This window comes from Barbus barbus (assembly GCF_936440315.1).
Source record: "Barbus barbus genome assembly, chromosome: 18".
NCBI classification, from domain to species: Eukaryota; Metazoa; Chordata; class Actinopteri; order Cypriniformes; family Cyprinidae; genus Barbus; species Barbus barbus.
This window is the reverse complement of record NC_136746.1, coordinates 25,743,945-25,768,444: the sequence shown is the minus strand read 5'-3', so window position 1 is coordinate 25,768,444 and position 24,500 is coordinate 25,743,945. Positions and strand designations below refer to the sequence as shown.

General features: G+C 36.0%; 1 protein-coding gene across 1 annotated transcript in view; it reads right to left on the bottom strand.

Moving 5' to 3' along the window:
- cdh23 (cadherin-related 23) overlaps nt 1–24,101 on the bottom strand; it is a gene marked incomplete at its 5' end in the record, with an annotated part of 216,819 nt that extends 192,718 nt beyond the window's left edge. Inside the window, 2 exons of the mRNA XM_079440403.1 lie at nt 18,240–18,314; nt 24,017–24,101. Of these exons, the coding sequence (XP_079296529.1) occupies nt 18,240–18,314; nt 24,017–24,101 (160 nt within the window). The remainder of the gene's footprint in view (nt 1–18,239; nt 18,315–24,016) is intronic.
- Nucleotides 24,102–24,500: the final 399 nt, after the last annotated feature.

The window sequence follows — 24,500 nt, the reverse complement described above, 5'->3', positions numbered from 1 at the left end:
CTACGTTAATTTTCATTTTTGGGTGAATTACCCCTTTAATGTTTACATATGAGTTTATTGGCACTAAAATCAGTATATGCCACATACTGTATTTTACTACAGTTATGGTTGCCGTTATTATAAGTTTAATCGCATCAATTTGACTGAAGTGTTGTGTTCAAATGAGGTACAGTTTAACTGAAATATTGCCTAAATCTCATTATAACTGCATGTAAATGTAGTTTATGTTACACAAATATGCACAAGTTATCAGCTTTATTGAATTAATAAACATCATAAAAGTCTCTCTCCTACACCTTCTCTTTCTGTCTGGTTTCAGTATAGAGCATTAATATCAGGGTTGATGGCACAACAAGAGACTGATGGAGGTCTAAGTCCAGCTCTAAGTGACTCGTGCTTTTTAACACACACAGACCTTGGGCCAGTGTGTATTAATCCTACTGATTTATGGTTAAATCTGTCACGCTTCAGGAGTGCGTACCCTTTGCCTCCATCACCTTATGGTTCAACAATAGACAAGCATGCACAAGCACACTCACACCGCATGTGCTCTCACACACTGCTCAAGCATCACATGATATATCCAGTAACATGACGCATCTGAATTGATTCCCATATCAGACGACACCGACAGCTAACTATTGCCAATGTAAACGTACATTCATGCTGCATTATGTATGTTATTATTCTATCATAAAGAGTAACTTGTGTAATTCATACCCTTATCAGAACTATGTGCAATATAAAATAATAATAATAATACTCTGTCTTTAAGATAATAATAATAATAATAATAATAATAATAATAATTATCTCTTTAAATGTATAATTACAATTTACATTTTTCATAAATAAATAATTAAGTAAATATTTGTCTATTTGTGCAATTTTATTTTATATGAAATATTATTTATTATTATTTATGCATTTATTTATTAATTCATTTAGTAAATAAATAAATGTCTGTTTTATTTCCTTTTTGTGATAACTCCTGTATAATTTTATTTATTTATTAATTTATATACATACAGTAGATACAGTATAGTGAGAAAAGCATTTTTTACCTTCCTCTATATTTTTCTTTTTCTCTGTATACTGTAACTGCTGTTTAAAAATAAATAAATAAATGTCTGTTTTATTTCCTTTTTGCAATATCTTTTTTTATAAATTGTAAATATAAATAAATATAAAAACAACCAGAATTCTGGAAATGTTGGGCCTTTTTTATTATTATTATTTGAATAAAATGAAAACTAAAAGAATTTCACATCACATGAGCCAATATTTTATTCACAATAGAACATAGATAACATAACAAATGTTATGTTAACTGAGAAATTTTACAATTTTATGCACAAAATGAGCTGCCCATACCGTATGCACTTATGCACCCCCATACCATCAGAGATGCTGGCTTCTGAACTGAACGCTGATAACACGCTGGAAGGTCTCCCTCCTCTTTAGCCCGGAAGATACGACTTCCTTTTTGCATGATAGAGCTTTAGTTTGCATCTTCAGATGGCACGGCGGATTGTGTTTACCGACAGTGGTTTCTGGAAGTATTCCTGGGCCCATTTAGTAATGTCAATGACAGAATCATGCCGATGAGTCATGCAGTGTCGTCTGAGGGCTGAAGACCACGGGCATCCAACAAAGGCCTTCGGCTTTGTCGTATTGTGTATTGTTGAACCATAAGGTGATGGAGGCAAAGGCCTTTGGCTTTGTCCCTTACGCACAGAGATTTCTCCAGTTTCTCTGAATCTTTTGATGATGTTATGCACTGTAGATGATGAGATTTGCAAAGCCTTTGCAATTTGACGTTGAGGAATGTTGTTTTTAAAGTATTCCACAATCTTTTTACACACTCTTTCACAGATTGGAGAGCCTCTGCCCATCTTTACTTCTGAGAGACTCTGCCTCTCTAATGCAGACCTGATATCAGTTAACTTAATTAGTTGCTAGATGTTCTCCCAGCTGAATATTTTCAAAATTTCTTGCTTTTTCAGCCCTTTGTTGCCACCAATGCAACTTTTTTGAGACCTGTAGCAGGCATCAAATTTGAAATGAGGTCATTTAGTGGATAAAAGTGTAAAATGTCTCAGTTTAAACATTTGTTGTGTTCTCTATGTTCTATTGTGAATAAAATATTGACTCATGTGATTTTAAACCCTTTTAGTTTTCATTTTATTCAAATTTAAAAAACGTCCCAACATTTCCGGAATTCGGGTTGTGATACAATTAGTTTTGTATTATTTATTTCCACAGTTACAGTATAAAAAGAAAAGAAATACAGAGGACGGACAAATAATCTTTTCTCCCTATGTTGTATGTGTTTTAAATAAATAAATAATAATTTTATGCAAAATAAATCCCCAAAAAAAGGGAAATAGGCCTAGCTGGAAACATAGTTGTAGTAAAGTGAATTAACATAATAGAAACAGGTTGACCAAGATGCTCGATCAGGTTGTGCTTGACCAGTCAACTACTGAACTTGAAACCATACAATCAGGCCTCAGCATGCTTTCAGTGGAAGATCCAGCAGGGTGTTGTGCCCTCCAGGAATCAGGATGATATAAGACTACAGTGGACAATGGCTGGTCACGACAAGAGAGTGTTCTAGGGTCTAATCTGTCTATTCCAGGAATGAGTCTGTGACACAATGTGTGTGACGAAGATAATGGATAAATAATTAATAAAATAAACACCATGACAAGGACACACACACAAAAGATTCCACCCGACACAAACTGTTCATCATGAAACATCATGCACACACACCCTTTACTCAGGTCCCATTTAGCTGTCAGAATCTGGAGAATTTAAAAACCCATCCAAGAACTCCAAAGTTATCACACACCTCACTAACGCCACTCACATTACTTTTCTCTCATCCTTCTCCATCTGTCTTTCCTCGTCTTTTAGTGTGGCAAGCGACAGAGAGCGATGGTAGGGGATGTTTTAGAAATGTTTGGGCAGAGCTTCAGGGGGAGCCTTCAAGGATACCTAAAAAAATGAGCAAAGCAGCAGGATCCCGACAGGAAGAAGAAAAGCCTTTCTGTTTGAATAGAAGTCAATGGAGAAGACTATGTATGACTTAGTATGACTCCAAATATGATTATCATTTTCATTATTCTCAATGGTAATTCATATTAATACATTGCATATATGTTAAATTAGTATAACGTGCTTAATGTTCATTAAAAAATTGTCAAATGCTTAATTTTCATCATAGTGGTTGTAAAAATAGGCTACATTCAATAAAATTAAAATTCAATGTAAATAAATAAATACAAATGAAGAGTTCAGATTCAAAAGTGTCCTCTAAGTGCCATCTAAAATGAGCATTTTTGTCAGGCTACTATGTTTGGGTTCAGTAATTTTACTCTAATAGCAATGTATAGGCCCAATTCTATGCAATTAAAGGGAAATAACTGAGCATAAATATAGGAACCTGATAAAAATGCTCATTTTAGAATAAAATTTCAGACGGCATTTAGAGGCTTTTGCATTGGAACACTTCAAATTTAAAATAAAATAAAATATTTTTATTTATGCATTTTTTCTTTTAAATGTGTTGCTGAGTTTCATAAGATTGACACATGTACAATGATCACCAAATCTTTCTTCCCACTTCACAAGTCAGAGTGTTTAGAAATCTGAAGGAGAGCTTCAATGCACAGTGTCTATATTTCTTTACACACACACATTTCTCTCACTTGACAACTCTTTTGTTGACCTCTTGGACCTGTGCATTATCTGGAGTATAGTAAAATCAAAACTAAGGGAACTCTAATGTGTGTGTTTTCACTCACAGTTTCAGCCATTTCATGCCTCTCAATCACCGCAGCAATCCTTCCTCGCTTCTCTTAACCCATCCTTTCTTTTCACACCTATTCACTTAAACGACAAACACTTGGAGAGAGTGTTTGCCTTCACTGCTGTCGACCGCAGAGCTGTCCATCACTCAGGGTTGCTGTGGAAGCATGTCTGTCCCAGCAGACAGCGTTCGTGCTCCGGTGTGTGCCAGTGTGGCATATTTGTCCAAAACTTAGTTTTAAAACAGCATAAATTAAAGGCAGTGCAACATTTTTACAGATTAAAAGATTTATTCGTCCTGTTTTTACTCAGCAGTAATGACAACGAGGAGGGATTTTTTTGGTTTGTTTGTTTGTAAGTTTGTTTGTGCTCATTTATTTATATATGCTTTTTGTGCATCACTGTAATGGAGAAATAAAATCAAATAATTCAAATAAAATTCCCAATCCCGACCCTCTCTGTCCCACTTCACTTCCTGTCAACATGCTGTCCTATCATGATAAAGACAAAAATGCCAAAAATAAACTTTTAAAATAATAATAATAATAATAATAATAATGATGATGATGATGATGATGATGAGGCAGCTTTTAATTAAATAACATTTAAATATATATATATATATATTTCAAAAGAATTTGTCATTAGCACAAAACAAAATAAAATAAAATAAAATATAAACTTCCCCATCCTGTCCCTCTCTGTCCCACTTCACTTCCCGTCAACATGCTGTCCTATCATAATGAAGACAAAAATGCCAAAAGCAAAAAACGTATATGATATTATTTTGTATTAAGTCTTATTGCTTTGTAACTTATATTACAAAATAATAATAATAATAAATAGGCAGCTTTTAAAATAAATAAAATAAAATAAAATAAAAGTTGAAAAAATATTAGTAAAATTTGCAATTAATTTACCTATTTTGTATTGATATCTTTCAAAACTGAAATTATTACTTCATCCATCTTCCTGGATGGATTTTCTGTTTCGCTGAGCTTGCTGCAATGCATTATGAGATTATCTTCTCTAGGAAAGATGCATGCAATACATACCTTTCAGACTTTACACTTGAAGTGCATATATCATGTATTAAATATTGCATGCAGCTCGCTAGGAATTGGAGTCTTTATCTATCTGTTGACCCGTTGACTCTCTCTTGTTACCCGTGGCTGCACTCCTGACAGTGAGGTCATAGAGGTGGTCACAGGAAAAGGAGGATGGAGGCTGGAGGATTAAGGTGGGCAGCTTCGGTCTCCAGGTCACAGGAGTCAATGACCACAGACAGACAGACAGATGTGTGAGTTTGTGTGTGTCTGCATCTTTCCACACACCTCAGTAAATTCTACCGCGGCTGCTTGAGTTCGAACTGCTCCTTTCAGAGCTCCTAACAAACCACGGATGTTATGGATTATAAATGAACTAATTATTTGTAATGCTCATTAGCTCCAGGTCCTAATTAGCCTAAACTAATATTGTTTTGATAAAGACAATGGCTGAAGAAAATTGGCAATTGACCTTCTCAAGTTAATCTGGAGAGGAAAAGAAGTGAGAGAGACCAAAGGTGAATGAAGAAAAAGTGCATAAAATCACAAACTTTCAGCATGACAGTTGAATAAAATGCATACATTGGCTCTGTTCGGAAAGCTAGTGAAATGCCTTTAAAGGCACGATTTTAAGACATCTCAAGGCAAAGAGTAGCTCTCATATACGTTCTTCTGGACAAATTCACAGAGAAGAGGATTCCATAGTGCACAGGGACAAGCTCAGTGAAAAGGATTCAGACAGGAAACTTTAATTATCATTTTATTAGTTCCCTCTGTCTAGCTGTTATGGAATGCAAGCAAACTGATCGTTGAGTGCAGTTCCTATTCCAAATTGAAAATCAGTGGATAATGTCTATCCAAAAGGCTGAATTTATTAAATTAAAACACAGTAAAAACTGTAATGTTGTGAAATGTTATTATTACTATTTAAAATAACTGTTATTTTTTTGGGAAACAGTGACTTTTCATTAATCTCTTTAATTTGATTAAAAAAAGCTCAAAAGAGCAGCATTTATATTAAACTTTTTTTGTAACAATGTAAAAGCCTTTACTGTTACTTTTGATTAATTTAGTGCATCCTTGGTAATAAATAAATGAATGAATGAATGAATCAATAATTTTACTAAATAATCTTACTGACTTCAAACGTTTAAATGGTAGTGTATATATTTAAAATAAACGCATACTAAAGAAAAAATACACCAAAATAAAATGAAGCAAAACAACAGCAAAAAACTAAATAAAAATATTTTAAAAATCGAAATAATTAAATTAAATAAAAAATAAATATCAAATGTGAAATCACCGCTCTGGACCAAGGTGTCAGGGCAGTAAAAAGCATGGACATCTATTTTTCCCTATCTCTTGCCTTTCACGTCACAGCTCATGCATCAGCAAGACCATTGCTGGAGAAGGTTTAGAGCTGTGCACAGTCTCGTGCTGTCGATCAGCTCGGGAGATGGCCAGTTGTAATTCAGAATTTTGAGGTTGCCAATATCAGGTTTGTCTACAGCCACCAGTCCAGACACACCCCTGTAGTCACCTCAGAGTACCACAGAGACAACGAGAAAAAGAAACCTTTTTAAATGTCAAACACTCTCTCCTGTGAGATATAAGAGGGAGAGCCTCAATTATACACACATCCCAACCATCCAGCAAACGCTCCCGCACCTCGGCGACACACGAACACAACCCCTATCCAGGTCGAAATTAAACGTGGAGAAGCGCTGCACTGCTAGATACTGTCAGATTGAAGACATAATTGCTTGGTCTTTGCAAGCTTAACCTGAATGACAATAAGAATCAATAGAGCAAGAGCGAGAGAGGAGTGGACTGAGAGAATGAAGCGGAGATAAACAGTAGGAAAACAAAGAAAAAACCAAGAGCGAGGCAGGAGATTTGGGCCGTGTGGTTGAGGAGGTGACTCTTGGTGGAGACACGGGGGCCACTGGATTAATCCCATCAGACAACGCTGCTCCAAATGTCATCGGAGCGGTGAAGGACATGATAACCTTTCAGCACACACGCAAAACCCTCTCCTAAATTCCCACACACTTTAACCCTCTCATTATCAGATGGACGCAAATATGGACAGAAAGCGACATGACAGGCACAAAGCGGCGCGGCACACGCAGGTAAAGCCCACACGGGTGCTTGTTGTCGTCGGCTGGGCAGAGAGTGGGTCACTGATGTGAGACATCAATTTCCAGGTAGGCTGCTCTCAGCGGCTCCAGCAGGTATCAGCCGACACACACCTGCCCCTGATAAGCAGCTGCCGCAAAATGATCTCAACCACACACACACACACACAAGCGCACACAACATGCATTATTCACACACAGACCAGTACATCCATGCACACCTAAACGGCACACACAGAAATACTGAGAAATTGGATGAGTCATGCTGTTCTTTCAGACATACAATATCATCCATCTATCAACCAAAAATCACACCACTACCATTCAATATTAAATAGATTTTAAGATATACATAAGCAAGTAGGATTACAAAAAAAACTGTTTACTTTTTCGGTTATCGGCCAAAACGTGAAAAAATAAAAAAAAAAACAGTGTGAACAGAAGAAATAATATTATGCAGGTTTGGAACAGCATGAGGTTGAATATATAACAAAAATTTCATTTTCGGCTCAATTATTTCATTAAGACCCTTTAGGCCATCAGTGTGACCCTCGCTATCATATCAGTCAGCAGCCAAATAAATCACTTCCTTCATCATCAACACAAGTTCCTCTAAGGTAAGTCTCCAAAACACACGGCACTGTTTAAACTAGCTTTTAAATGAGATGAGAACACACTGCCAAACAGAACCTGAGGCCGTAACCACTGAAATAATTGCTCCAAGCTCTAAGAAATAAACTGTTTAACGAGGCCACTCGTTTAGCTGTCAATCACAGAGTCATTTACATTTGAGAGAGCAGGACTGCACAAAGGAGAGCTTTTTCCTAAGGAAATTTTCCTCAATTCAAATCAACTCAATAAAGCTTTGGAGTGATTGTCTTTCCAACAGGTATGAATTTTCTCTTTTAAAATTCACTATTTGAGAAAAACTATATTTCATGAAGTGTTGAAAGCCATTATATAGTATGTAGCCAGAACATTCATTTCTATAGAGACCTTGTAAGTGATCAAATAATTGAGTGGATGAATTGAGTTAAAAAAAAGATAAAATAGCTAATGTTGGTTCTAATTCTATATCACAGTTCACCCAAAAGTAAAAAGTCATCTTTAACTCACCATCATGTCATTCCAGCCCAAATTATTTTCATTCTTCCATGAAGTGAAAAAGGGCAAAATCTTTGGAAAGTGGTAGGTGATTTTTATTGTCAAGCTTTAAAACTACAAATGGCTTCAGTAGGGTATGCATGAATGGATTAGGGCTGGGCGATATGTCAAAAATATCTTATCGATAATCGCCTATATCGCGATATCCGATAATATCGTCTACCTAAGCCCCACCTCCACCAGGCCCCGCCCCCGCTAAGAAAACATTGCCGACATGCACCATATTCAGTTTGGTCTTAATTATTGCCATGTTAAAGTTTGGTATTACTTTTCTTAGTTTGTGCTTAAACTAACAGAACACATTAGCTTTACTGTTATGTTGGTGTTGCTAATAATTTCCACTCTGTTCTTATCAAATTTATGTTTGAAATTAATTTCGTTTTGTGAGAAGAACTGTTGAGGAAAAATGATAGAACCCAATTTTAAGTTCATCATGGTGAAGTTGGACATTCTGGCGGCGATTGTAAGAATGATAAATGCATGTTGGTGTCATATAGTAATGTCTTGAATAAATATGCCTGTTTTCCGATGGTACTCTTTCTTTTTGGCATTAGACAAATTTCACGATGGTAAGTTTAATTTCCTTGATTATAATAATTGTAGCGCTGTTTTTAAACTTGTAGCTATAAGTTTTGTTGCAAATGAATTAAGAATTTATAGTGCTATATCTCAGCTTAATTAAACATACACTGTTTAAAAAAAATCTGTAAAAATAGGGCACTGTGTGTGCTGTATGAATAGGCTGTGAAGGAATTTGCGTATTTTAATTATAACTGTCATGTGTGTGGATTTTCATCATTATACAATAAATATTCAGAAACACATGCAGTGCCACTGTTTTCTGTTTAACTTTGATTAAACTGGAGATCAAAATAGAATGACCTTACCCTAAATAAGGATCAATTATTCTGGAACGCATCTCCAAAATAATCGCATACACAGATGCACATTGTCTTTACAGTAGTCAGCGCCGAACAACAGGAAAATACTGAGGTTACAAAAGTGATTCAGTCAAGATCAGTGAGGGATTTTCTTTTCTTTTGTTCTTTGATTAACATTAATGACTGGCTGCAGCGACTGCTGTCAATGCACGGATCCAATACACTCTCTTTACGTTCACGTAAGACATAACCGATTATATTTATGGGATATTTGGATATAATTTTGTGTGTATTTGTCCATTTGAATGTGTAAGAATCCGACAAAGAGAGCTCAGTCCAGTGTTCGCGTATATAAGAGCTGTGTGTGTGTGCGTGTGCGTGTGCGTGCGTGCGTGCGTGTGTGTGTGTGTGTGTGTGCTCTGCACAGAAAACTGCGCGCGAGTGCAGAAGTGAGTTCTTGAGTTCGAGTCTTCTTGCAGTTGAATCTTTTGAAATCACAAAAAATGCGTATACAGAGAAGCAGAATCGAAATTTAATTTTATAACAAGTAATTCGATTCCTGACCTTACGCATCTGATCTTATCTCCAAAATTGGAATAGCTTTTCGATTCCCAACCCTCCTATTAAATTATTTTATTCTTGCATGCAACGGTGTACGGTGACTATGGGGCTGTATAAAATATTTTTTGCAACTTACTAGGTTTATCATTTGTCATTTTTTTTCCTGATAATGTCGATAATCGTCTATTACCTGACTGTTGACATCGACATCGCGATCCTTATGAGACATCGTCGATATACGATTATATCGTCATATCGCCCAGCCCTAGAATGGATGTTAAATTATATTGCCAAAAAAGACAAAAAGCACCATTAAAAAGTCCATATGACTAGTGCGGTTTATTACAAGTCTTCTGAAACCACACAATGTCTCAAAACCAAATCAGCACAAAAGTTTGTGGTTAGAATTATTTTTTTTAAATGTTTTTGAAAGAAATCTCTTATGCTCACCAAGTCTGTTTTATTTGGTCAAAAATACAGTTAAAACAGTAATATTGCAAAAAAATAAAATTTTGTCTATTTGAATATATTTTAAAAAATTGACTCCTGTGATAGCAAAACTGAATTTAAGCAGTCAACACTGAAATCATTTTAATATGCTGATTTGCTGCTCAAGAAATATTTTTCATTATTATAAATGTTGAAAACAGTTGTGCTGCTTAATATTCTGGAGAAAACTTATGCATTTTTTAAAGATTCTTTGATTAATTCAAAGTTAAAAAGGATAACATTTATTTGAGATACAAATGTTTTGTACTACGAACTGTATTTATAGTCACTTTAGATTAATTTAATGAATCCTTACTGAACAGAAATATTATTTAAAAAATAAATAAAAACAAATATCTAACTCACCCAATCTCCACCCAAGACGAGTGGCTGGAGTATAAAAGCATAACTTTGAGTCAATCCAAACATTGGTATAGGGAACTGTCAGACATTATCAGTATGCTTGAGAAAAACTTTGATAATATTCACCCTGAGGTCAATTCCTGGCCCTTTATTATTCAATTAGAAAAGCCAAGGAGCTCATTACAGAGAAGACTTAAACATGCAAAAAGTGGCCCTCACAGACATACTCATACATGCATTAATGCAATTGCATATGATTATTTTCATCTCAGCAAAGGGAGTATGTGCACATGTCCCTTTATAATGAGAGAGAAAGAGAGAGAGAGAGAATGTGTGAGGCTTAATTGCCATGTTGAAATTGAGTCTGACTGAACAAGTGGATCAAAATAAAGTGGATTATCAGATTAAAGGGTTTTGCCAACTGCAGCGCTTAAGTTAAATACATCCTAAACTTCCTCTGGATTCACACACTGCTAAATTCCCACACACACACACACACAGCGCAAATCAAGAATAAAGGCATGTGATTTGTTAAATGTTCATTATTCAGCAGGCGTTTATCATGTTATTGTGACATTATGGAAGAAACATTTCATGTGCACTAATTGATTTGAGAAATTTCTCCATATGGGATCTCAGGCATCCTTGCAAAAAGTGCAATGGTTTCAAGTATGTACTTGTGTGTTAAGGGAAGCAACAGAGGCCATCTGTTCAGGGACTCTGAAAACAACATTCTATTTTTTATTTTTTTTTATTCAAATCTGAAAATTCCATTTATTGCATTTGAATCTGAATGTTATGCACATGACTTTAAAACATGCCAAATCTGTTTTCAGTCATATTTGAGTGTGATTTTTAAATGCGTGTATAATTGAAAGGCTGTTATACTGTAGTAGTCTAGTAAATATGTGGGAGTGTGCACAACATACACTTACATGCAATTCCACATTACTCATCCACAATAAATAAACATAACAAAGCTTTACCCAGCATTCCTGCATACGTCTATGGACATAAAAACACGCAAAACACTCTAACACCAACATCACAATCTAAGCACACTTCTATAGTCACAGAGTAACCTATTAGATCACAGTGACTAATCCCACCAATCAGAGGTCATGGAAATCTTTTTTAGACTCGTTGTAATACTTGGCACATACCTCTCACACATGGCCTCACTATTAAAACTAAAAGTTACAATCAGAAACAAAATGTGTTTTATAGGAAGATGCTACATTATTATAGAATTATTATATTATTATAGAAAATCATTCTGTTCTACCAAAAAATAATTAGGCTGTATTTCTTTAGTAAACTTTTAACATGAGGCTTAAAGAGCCCAGAATCCAACAGAAAAAATTTATAAATTAAAATCAAAATCCAACTCAATGATCCTACACATTGTAAAAATAACCAAACTATGCAGCAAAGAATCACTGAAAAAACATTATTTTTAAGCATGTATAAACACCAGTAAGCTGTGAAGGTCAGGCCAGGACACAGCACGGGAACATCACATTTATCTGATTCTATAATAACCTGTTGTAACCACCAGAGTTGGAGTCAAGACAAAGCCCTCTATAACCCAGACCCTTTCAGATCCAGATCCAAACCAAAATATAAGAACAAGGTTGTCCATTTCAATCAACTTAATGCTCTGAGCTACTTTACTTTCGCTAACTAAAATTGGAAGTCTTGCACATTTTCTGCAATGGTGAAGATACAATGTCAAGTCACGTAATTACCATCATGAATCAGATTGTCTGAAACCAAAGACTAGAATATCCAGACTAAGGGCTCTATATCATACACCCAGCACAATGCGATGCCAGGTGCGATGCAAGTGTTTTTTGCTAGTTTCAGCCTGACGCAGTTATCATTTTCACATCAAGCGCCACGTTGTTTAAAGGGGACCTATTATGCAAAAATCACAGTTTGAACACAGTTGTGTGCCCGCAGTGTGTGAAAACAACCAGCCCATAATGTTAAAAATCCACCAACACATTTTTTTATAAAACCAATAAATCATGAACAGTCTCTCCAAACAAACTGTTTCAGATTCTCCCTCTGTTCACGTCACCGAGGGGGAAAAGTCCCGCCCATTTGTGACGCTCTCTGCCCTATTAGCATAGACACATCCCTGAATGAGAAGCTGTCCATCATTACTGGAGATATACAATGTCAGCACCAAAGAGGCTTTACAAGTGTTGTGTTTTGGGATGCACTAATGAACATAGGAGTCGCCGTAATCTGTAAACTGTTAGCCCATGGGCAAGCTGGTCTGAAAACGAGGTATGTTCAGGCGCATTGTTGGCACGTTGCTATTTTGAGGCAACTGAAAACTGGTCTAAAGTCAATGGTGCAGTATTTTTTTTAAGACTCAAGTTCATATTATGCAATAAAAGATTATTATTGTGTACGCTTTAACCTTGTGCACAAGCAGATTCATTTCCTCTTTGGAGACGCGTTTATTCTTTGCTCTTGCAAATTCCACCATGTAAACAGCGAGCCAAAACACACCCATAGCTCATTATGAGAATAGGTACAACCCTTTTGGAGCATGCGCCTGGCATGCACACTGTTTTTTTCCATCGTTAAACTAGCAAAAGTAGATTCGGACACACCCTAAGTGCACCTGCGCCATGCGCTTCAGACCTTGCGCTTAGATTGTTAAAATAACATCCAAAGTAACTAAGTTCTGAAACCCAGAACATGCAATGCACGTTTATATGTCTTCAACCTCTGGTTCACCTAAGTGGTGCATTTGTGGGCTCTTAATGAAGTCTTCAAACTCCTCTCAGTGGTAGCAGCAGACTGCTGTTAAACTAACATTATAATTATCTGCAGTATGCCCTTTATTCAAAGCCAAACAGGCCTGAAGTATTCTGTCATTTAAACAGATGAATGTGCGTGCTACAGTTAGTTAATTGACTAATTAGTCTAATTAAGCCACTTGCCAATTTGGGAGTGAGCAAACAGAGGCGTCTCAGCGGAATTTTCCAGATAGCAGGAAGGAGAGGGTCGTAAATTGGCTGGCTGATAAACTGCAGTGAGACACCAGTTTAAAGCACATACAAGCAGTATGGACAAGGCAACTATAACATTTACTTATATTTTACTACATAAGCCACAGACCATGTGCCAACAGCAACAGTACAAATATGTACATTCAGAAAGTCATAAAATAACAAGACACAAAAGGTGTGTTACAGAAATTTACCACAGGTAAGCAGTGCCTAAAACACCTGTGCACTGTCAAATCTCTGCAAAGTGGTCATATTAAACATAAGACCATTTCATGATACCTAAAATAATAATAATAATAAATAATAATAGGCTTTAAAATTTAAATTAAATTAAATTAATTAGCAAATGCATTTGGAAATGCCCTAGGCAAAGCAGGAATTTAGAGATTAGCATAGCTTTACCATTTTTTGACGACTTTGCATCAATGAAAAACACAAGTATTTAATCATGTTTCATTAAATAAATAAAGATAAGAGCCTATAGAAAATACTTTGATCATAGCTGGCTGTGAAATAAAGACATTAATAATGTTACTAAATATTTCCATTTCAAATAAATTCATATTCTTCGTTCTATTTATCAACTTTATGTATCAAAACATTCTGGAAGAAAATGTTTTAATTAATGAAATGTTTTAAAAACATTAATAATAATGCATCTTGAGCAGCAAATCAGCATATTTGTGACACTGAAGACTGGAGAAATGATGCTGAAAATTCAGCTTTGCCAGTACAGGAATAATTTACATTTTAAAATAGATTAAAATAGGGGGGGGGGTACTTTAAACTACAATCACATTCCACAATATTTCTGTAAACGTTTACTGTATTTTTGATTAAATAAATGCCGTGGTGAGCATAAAACATTTACAAACCCAAACTTTTGAATGGTAGTGTATATTTAGATTGTTATAATTTCCTCTGTTGCATTTGCCCCTTATAAATAAGCACATTCTCACAAACACACAAACATATTCTCACTGAACAAACACAATAACAAAAATTCATCAAGCAATATGAAGTACTTGATCCTGTATAAACACAGATACTGTTTGCCGTGATCATATGCATATACACACACACTCCAGTGAATAATCTGTGTCTCCATCGACTCCTGAGTGTGAATGTGTTGGTTTGCATGCATTTATTCGTGTAAGTGTGTGCGTTTGTGTCGGGGTGTGCCAGTGCGTGTGTGTCTTTTGGAAGTCCTCCAGTACGAGGACATCTGCGCTACTAATAAACTATAACTCTGACAAATTGGCACTGTCCAATCATCCACCCTCTCCATGAATAAGCCATCAGAGTCATCCAATCAGACATGGCTGATGGCTCCAGCCACCAATCAGAGTCAGGCAGGGCAGAGAGGACACACAGGGCACGCTGACACTGCTGCGGGTGGAAATGAACCCTGACTGAACCGACGCTGGTCTGGGAACAGCTTGTCACATCCTAATTAATCTCAATAAACAGAAATGAACATAGTATGATCTGAACAACTACTCTTTTTTTTACTGGTCCTAGAAAAAGTAGTTGACTAGTTGTGAGTTCATTGTTAACCTCATGTAAATGGCTCATCAAACATCTTGCAGCATCAGCGTCTTTGCTGTTCAACGCTGCATTAATGGAACTTTAATGTGCCATGACAGATCGCTGTAGTGGCACGTACGTGAACTGGACATTCCTCTTTACTAGTTTTAGCACAAAATAAACGTAAATGAACATCAGAAGGCATCTTGTTTCAACTGCAAAGTTTACGTCCACCAACGTTAATCTACTCTCCTATCTGGTTTGTTTGTTGGATAAAATGGCAAATTTGGTGTTATGATTGGTCAGATCAATTGGAATTCAGTATAGTATGAAAATGACATCCTTGCTGTCATTTAAAATATAAATGTTGAATATTCGTTAAATTTTTAGTCCAGATTTACTAACAACTTAGGCCAGCACAAACCATCTTTTGGCATTAAAATAGTACTGTTAGGATTTACTAAAGTGAAGAATTAGCCTTATTAGAACTGGCCTTATTGAATACGCATTTGTAGGAGTTTCCCTTTCAGACGCAAAATTTATGGGAGGAAAGTATTCAAATGAATCACACTGTAAAAAAATAATCGTAAAAAAACGGTCAAATGACTGGCAGCTACGGCTGCCAAACAAAAACCGTAAAATTAAGGTAAAATATCTTAATTCAAACAAGGAAAAACCTGTAAAATAACAGGGTTTTTTTCTAAAACTTTTAATGAAAAAATCTGTAAAATGATAGTTTTTGCACTTTATTGGAATTAAGATATTTTTCATTTATTTTACGGTTTTTGTTTGGCAGCCGTAGCTGCCAGTCATTTGACCGTTTTTTTACGATTATTTTTTTTACAGTGCATGCAATGTGATTTACTTGATTTACTTGCAATGTGATTTACTTTTGAGCTCATCAAATTACTGGTATTTGCACTACTATTTAACGCCCAAAAAAAGCATGTCTTAAACTATTTTGCGCCTGTGTCATAAGTAGATCACCTGCACCTGATGAGCATTGTGTCTGTTTATTTGCGACTACGCTAATTTGCGCTGCATTTGGCATATTGCTTTGGTTGATATGTAAATGAGATGTTGCATTTGTGTTCTTTAATTGGTGCGTTGTCAGTAAATCCTGAGTGATCACCCAGTGCTAATTTGCCCTGTTTAGTAAATTTGGCCTTAAATCTTTAAATTTATTAAAATAACAATTAACAAAAACTTCCTGCTTTGCGCGTACTGTAGTGTTTCTTTAACTACAATTTTCATTTACGGATTATTTCCCATCTAGCTTTAATTTTGTCAAATGAGTGTAATTGTGTGAGAAAAATATGTAACGTGTGTATTCAAAATATGAAATGCATGTGATTAGGATATATATCATTTCCACCACTATCATTTTCATCATAGAATCTTATTATGTTATGCAATTTCAAATTATAATGTAATGTAAGTTATGTACATTACCAAAAAAAAGAAACCGGTTTTATGTTTTTGAAAGAAGTCTCTTTTGCTCACCTAGGCTGCATTTATTTGATCAAAGATACTGTAAAAACAGTACAATTGTGAAATATTACTACAATTTAGAATAACTCTTATTTTGTAACATTTTGTGACACTTTCACTTGATCAATTTAATGTGTTCTTGCTGAATAAGTATTCTTTTATTTTATTTTTTTGGGTTGTGCTGACCCAAAACATTTGAATGTAGTGTATGTTTATACACTTTTGGACACTGTTAGTAGACAAAATAAATAAATTAGTAAGAGTGTGAAAAGTATGTTTTAAAATATTTTTTTTCCCTTAAAAATCAATAGGGTCTAAAGTGAAGAAACCCCCTGTAATGAGTTATAATGTATTAGAGGCGCAGTTGTGAGCCCTTCTAAAACGCACATTTAAACACACAAACTGCTTGTTTGCAGACGGTTCAGGTAAAATGGGCTGGATGGCAGAATTCTGAGATTTTATGGATAAAGTGAGGTATAAGTGTATTTGCGGTTCAGAGAGCCTCCTATCAGCAAAGCGGCCCGATAGATCTATTTTAAAACCAACTCACGACAACACGAGGCAAGGTGATGAAAACCCTGACACTCTCAAATTGCCCTGTCAATCATCAGGATCCCTAAAAAAAATGCTGAAATACATACAGGCACAGACAGAAACTTAAAGACAGAGACTGTTAGAGTAAAACACCGCTTGAGACCAAACAGAGTTAAATCTAAACCAACTATATAACACACAAGAAAAGTATATTCCTAATTTTGCTGCAATCATGTACTTCTCTTCTCTGTCAACGATGCAATATCACAGAGAACAGGTTTGCTAACACTGTCCTTGTCTTTGTAAGCCCCTGAGGGAAATATTAGTAGTTTAATGTAATTTTTTAACGATAAAATGTTTCAAAACTATTAAAAAAAGTACTAACATTCAATGCTGCATTTCTGTATAATGCACCAAATGCACAAAAAAGTGCAAGTTTTTCAAACTTATGGCAAGAGAAAACCTATAAAGTCAATTTATTTAAGTGTTTTCACTCTTGGTGAGTCCTTATGAGTTTTTTATGAAGAGAAAGCACTTTTTAGGCCTAAAACACAGCGTACGTGCTTTACTCCTACATTCTACATAAGCATTTATCATGAAGTCAAGAAGTTAAACACAGAAGCAAATAAGGAACAGTGAGGCAAACTGCAGACTGAGGGTCTGATAAGAGCACAAAAGCAGCTTATGATAAAAAGAGGTCACAAGGTTAAATAAACATGCATGCTCTTTGACCTAAAGACAGGAAAACTATGAATAAGGGATGAAGAGGTGTAGAAAGATGAGAGATGGGAAGTATAGACAGCAAGGAGGGATTAACGCCTTTTATAAAATGAAAATGCTTGCCAGAAATGTATATGTCAAAATGTGCATGGCTATAGTGCCAGTGCTTTACAGGAGATTAATATTTTAAATGAGGGTTTTAGCATGCAAACTGTTTAAACGTTCCACAACAAAAAAGTTGTTCCTCTCAAATATTCAGTTCACTGTATTAACTATTCATACTATATACTCATAATGCACATATCTAATTTTTCTAATATGTGCCTTTTGCTTAGTTTACACACAAAATTCATTCAGCATTTATGGACTAAAATCATGAAAACTGAAAAAAAAAGTTAATCTGTGAGAATGTGTAGAAAGATCCATCAGTGGGTGTACAGAGAGAGCAGTATGTGTGTGTTTGTAAGAGTCACTCACCCACTGGTGTGTTCTCATAGATGAGCAGGTACGACTGGAAGAAGTAATTCTGGAAACGAGGTGGCTGATTAGAGGCTGGAGGGGAGAGAGACAGAGACATGGGTCTTAATAAGAGAAAACACACACAGTTACAGCTGTTACATGAGACGGCAACCAGAAAATGACATCGATGAACACATCAAATGAGCACACTCAATGTGGAGCTGTTTCCAGTCAATATGAGGGTTGTGTGAGAGCTTGGTGTGTATATGTGATGTGACAATAACTCACTTCTACAGTAAAATAAAATGTTCTGCAAAGGTTCCTTGTTCAGCTTTTTCTTCAGTGAAAGATCCACCTGTGTACAGGGTTCTTGAGTTGGCTGTTTCTTTGCAGTACTAACTAAAAAACGCAATTTTATTAACTTAACTACACTTTGCAATAGCTCAGTTTTTTCCCATTAACAAGCTATTTTTAAGCAATAAATATCCTTACTGTCCCTTTTGATCAAAGTTAATGCATTGCTTTATTCAGAAACAATGCATTAACTTGATCAAAATCGATAGTAAGGATATTTATTACAAAAGGTTTCTTTTTTTTCAAATAAATGCTGTTCTTTTTAACTTTCTAATCAACAAAGAAACGGTTTTCACAAAAATATTAAGCAGCACAAAACTGTATTCTACGGTGGCCGAGAGAGCTCAACGCGCTACAACTTCAGAAAACACATGCAAATAGGAAAAGCACCAGCAAATCAAGAAAACAGCAGTTTGACAGCAGGTGCTGCAAATGCTCATAATACAAACAAATAAAGAAATGTGCTGCAAATGCTCACAACACAACCCAAAAAAAAATGTATTTGCAGTGCGTTTCTTTGTTTGGTTGTGTTGTGAGCATTTGCAGTGCTTGTGTTGTGAAACTGATGAAGTTGTTTTCTTAATTTGCAGGTGTTTTTCTATTTGCAGTGCGTTGAGCTCTCTCGGTCACCGTAGTATTCAGCATTGATGATAAATGATTCTTAATCAGGAAATCAGTATATTAGAATGATTTCTGAAGGATCATGTGACACTGGAGACTGGAGGAATGATGCTGAAAATTCAGCTTCGCATCGCATGAATAAATTACATTTTAAAATATATTAAAAAGAAAACAGTTATTTTAAAATGCAATATTCACTGAATTTTTGATAAATTAAATACAGCCTTGGTGAGCATAAGATACATCCTTATCCTAATATATATATATGTGTGTGTGTGTGTATTTATATAAATTTACTTTTAAATATACAATATATTTTAAATGTACAAAACAGTTTTTACAGCATAACATTTCTTACTTGAATTCCCCTACACTAGCACTCAATATTTCACTACTACACACTTTGGTCTGGCATGTGTAAACTTCCCCATTTGCGCTTGTTGTGTGTGAGACATCTTTCCCCAGTGTATATACGCGCGTGTGTGTGTGTGTGTGTGTGTGTGTGTGTGTGTGTGTGTGTTCTCTTTCCAGGGGTAGCAGGAGACAAGCAGATTTGTCAGGAAGATCAGGAGAGCTTTGATCGTGTGCATGGGTAGTGGGCCACAGAGACAACACACACAGAAGGGCATGTGCGTGTGTGTGTTTGAAGTGCTGGTGTCTGATAGGGTGAATCACTTTTTGACTCCGCTTTGAACGAAGCAAGAACAAACCAGAGAGAGAGAGGGAGATGCCGAGCAAGAAATGAGAGCCATCGACTGTGCATCCGCCAATACGCACTAACTAGAATCAATCTAGAGTAACACGTCAGCCCGTGTTAATTACTGAACCATTACAGAATGGCAGCAGAGATTAGAACGAGTTTTAGGTGTGTGACAAACTGGATCACAGATTTAATGAGAGTTCCTGCCAAAAGCGAAGTCGGCTGCATCTGTCCCGGCTTCAGCTCCAGATCTTTACACTGTCATGATAAAATTAATAATCATATCATTATTGTAGCTTAATGAAATTTACTTTGAGCCCCATGCATTGAAAGTAAATTGTAATTGTAGCAGTCCCTTGGATCCGAGAGCCTCGACTGATGCGTGAGGTTTTCTTAACTTCACCACAACGACAATGCGACGTATTCAATCAACATCTTTATTCTGTACATCTTGTAGCGACTCACAACACCCCAAGCATCGTGAAAACTGTTGTAACACATACAAATTACAAATTCATAATTCAAACATAGACTCATAAACATATTGAATTGCATAAACATCACAAGTAAGCATCACAATAGATTCAAATATTCAAATATTTCTTTAATTACAATCAACATACCTCGCTGCGCTCACCAAGGAATGCAAATCAAATAGAATAATCCTTTCGTCATCATCAGACGTGAGTCGAATTAACTTCAAAGTGACACAAAATATAAAATCCACATTAAAACAATATAGGCTCCAACAATCCGCGTCCACCCGCCACCTTATTAAGCTCATTAGTCCACCTGATCACTACGGTGTCCAAGAAGAACAATTTCAGCACGAATATTCATGACGTCCGGTTTCAATAGGTAAACACGCGCAGAGTACAAAACATTAAAGATACAGAAAATGTCAATCACGAATCAAATCACATACATCTTCATTATTTCATAACACAATTCATCCATACTTTCTATGCAAGGAACATAATTACAATATTTCAAATGGTCCCTTACAGTAATGAATACTGAAATTAATTTGATTTAATTGAATTTTCACACTAAGGCCTGTTTCACACATCCAGTGTCAGCAACCTATAAGTGACGTGCATTTATTTCACCGCCTACAGCTGTGTGCAAAACATAAAAGATACTGTTTTTGCAGGCAGTATACAGCTGAGCCAAGTTTTGTTGTACTTCACACAATGATTAAAAAATATGGTCAAAATGCACTTTTAAACAATGTATCAACACACTCGTTACAATACAGTTTAGCTTACACTTTGGGGTTTGTAATAGTTCTCAATGGCCTGCTCTTAACAATTTTATAATTTATAGCCATTACGAAAGAAAAACTCTGTTTTGTAATGAGAGCTCTACAAATGCCTGCGGCTGCAGTTACGCTGCTTACACTGCTGCAGACCTAGGATGTGTGAAACAGACTTGATAGCTGATGTTTTCCCATTGTGACATTGACTGAGAGTCTTTTGAGTGAACAGGTCGGACAGAACCTCACGTCATATCAGATCTCTTCACAGACACCGTCATTTTTTATGAAGACAGCTCAACTCTCTTCCACCTCTTCCACTATTTACCTTAAAAACGAGAGTTCACCAAAAAAAGGAAAAAATTCTAAAAAAGAAAGAAAATCTCTTAGTCATCTTTTTCTTCCAGGGTGAGCTGTTTTTATATTTATATTTTAATTAGCTTTTTTAATATATGTTTCTTGAGGAACACAAAAGGAATTATTTAGCAGAACATATAGACTGTTCACAGTCCAAAAAGCACCAATAGGACAAAATACAACTCTTGCATGAATTGCACTATATTTAGTCTTCTTTTTAGAGCAAAAAGAAAGATTTTCAGTGAATAACCACTTGCATTTCTGTTGGTCTGTTTCTCACACAAAGCTACTTCAAAAGACTTGAAATACGGCATATCATATGGACTACTTTTATGTTTTTTTTTCTGGTCCTTTTTGGCACTTAATTGGTCATGACTAAAACGAAAAAAGACCACAAAAGAACCCATATAGCAATCAATACATGTGCACTACAATGAAAGTCTTCTGAAGCCATACGACAGCTGAAATATACATTGTTATTCACTGTAAATCATGCATTGACATTATTTTTTTATATATATATACTGAAGGAGACTTACTGAAAGATTAAAATTCATCCCATCTATTTTCTAAATGCATGCTATTGATCTTATTGTGAACAATTAATTCATGCCTATGTTTCCTTTTTTGATCAAAATGACATAAACTTCCTATCAAACAACAGATTTTTCTCTGCCTCCATCCAATCAACAACCAATGAATAGAACAAAGTCCCAAGCATGACGGCCCACCTTTAAACTCAGTCAGCAGAGCATAAACAGATTGTACAAATTAATACGAATTTGCAACCATATAGCAAAATCATAAAATAAGTTCAAGATGCCTTGAGAGTGTGTTGGAAGAGGTACAAATGATGACATAAATTTTAACCTGTTCATCACACAAAGCTATCACATGTCATCAGAAGACTGGAAATATAGTGCAAAAGTTACTTTTAATGATACTTTCATGATATGATTTTGTCCTTGTGGAAGCTTGACAGTCATGGTCACTAAGAAAAAGTTTGGATAATGACAGTTTTTTTTCTTTTTGTGAACTATTCCTTTAAACTCTCTCTCTCTTTTGGGAGAGAAGTGTTTAACATTCAGTCTCGAGTTGTTCTGGGGTTCAGGGCTCAAACTCCCTCCCTAATTTACCTCCATTTCATTTAACCCTCAAAACCCTGAACCAATCACAGAGAGCTAATAACCATGAGAGAACAGCTCCCACAGGACCTATGAGAGACGAGGCAGATTCATGAAGAAAGATGGAGTGCGTAAATGATTGAGAGAGGTTCGGCGAAAGAAAAGGACACAGACAGGAAGAGGAAGGAGAGGGCAGCGAATTATAAACTCCTGTGGGCTGATGTTAAGTGGCAGAGACACTGTGTTGTTAAACGTGCCGCCACAGATCGCAGGTGTCCGACACACACACGCAAACAGTGAGGAATGATAGACAGGCGCGAGAGAGCAGTGATGGAGTGAGATGTCTGAGTAAAAACAGGACTCGCGGCTGATAGAAGGACAACAGGAAGGTAATGAGAGCACGCTGAAAAATGAGAGAAACAGATGAGAGTGACACAGAAGAGACAGCACAATCAGAGTTTTAATCTCAAAGTCTGAGAGACACATTTGACCCGTGAGCAACAAGTTAGTGGGGGGGCCGAAGGTGGGTGGGGTGTGATGTCACTGGGCTCATGAATATTAATTAGCTCATGCAGTTGTTGTTAGATCATCAATATATTCATGAGGCAAGCCGTTACCTCAGGTTCATATAAAACATGTCCTGTTCTTCTAGATGTCTCCCACTGATTTGACATCGAAAAACAATATCATTCAACATTTACTCTTAATAAGGGTCAATTTAACATTAATTTTGTATAATTACTAATGAAAGATTGAATAAAAATTAACGCATTAATGCTAAATTAGCAATTTAGTCAGGACATGGATGTCTTCAAAGACAGCTAGAAAGAGCGCAACAGTATGGAACAGAACACAGCATTCTAGAGATACGGTTTTCTTGACGCTGTGTCTTAAAAATGCAATGCTTGTGTTGAGAGATGCTGAAAAAAAGCAGCCAAAGATGTTCATTTGATGGCATGTGCACATAGACAAATAATTCAAAAAGAGACAATTTGATTGTCAAATCAGCTTGACAGTTTATTAAACTGATTCATACACATGCTAGAATACTCATCCTCAAATGTAAACTTTGCTTTGCTTTGCACCACATGGAGAAACTGTGTGTGTGTGCCTGGTATTCACTACATTATAAGGACCAAATGTTCCAACAAGTATAGTAATACCAGTAAATGTTGACCTAGTGAGGACATTTTTGTGCCCATGAGGAAACCAGCTTATAATCATAAAGAAAGAAGTGTTTTGAAAAATCTAAAACAGCACAAAGTTTTCTGTGAGTGGTAAGTTTAGGTGTTGCTTGGTTTAGGGTTAGGGTAAGGGGATAGAAAATATAGCCCCACAAAAAAAGAAACCAGTGTGTGTGTGTGTGTGTGTGTGTGGTCATTACCTTCAGAAAATGTGTGTAGCAGCAGTAAGGAGAAGAGCAACTTGACTACAGTCATCTTGCCTCCAGAACCTTCACACCACGACATCTCCAACCTGCAGCACACAAACACACACACAATCAACCCCTGCGTTTAGAGTGGCATCGTGAAACATGACCACAACTGTTTGGTGCCAGCATTGCAGAAATTACACACTGCACATTTGTGTACTGGCATCGTCTGGTCAAGCCTTTGTGATTGAAACTTATCTTTAAAAATTCTATGACATTAACACAGCTGGTAATCCACATCTGCGATGTGAAATCCATCTCTATAAATAAATAATGTACGCTTCATGTTGAGAGTTGTGATGTCTCCAGGTGAACCTCATTACAAGTTCAATGCTCCTGATGTCAACATGTGATATGCAAATACAATCATTGCTTGGTTCCTGATAAACTGTAACACACTGAATGAATCTCAGTGAGAAAAATCTCAAAGGTTTCA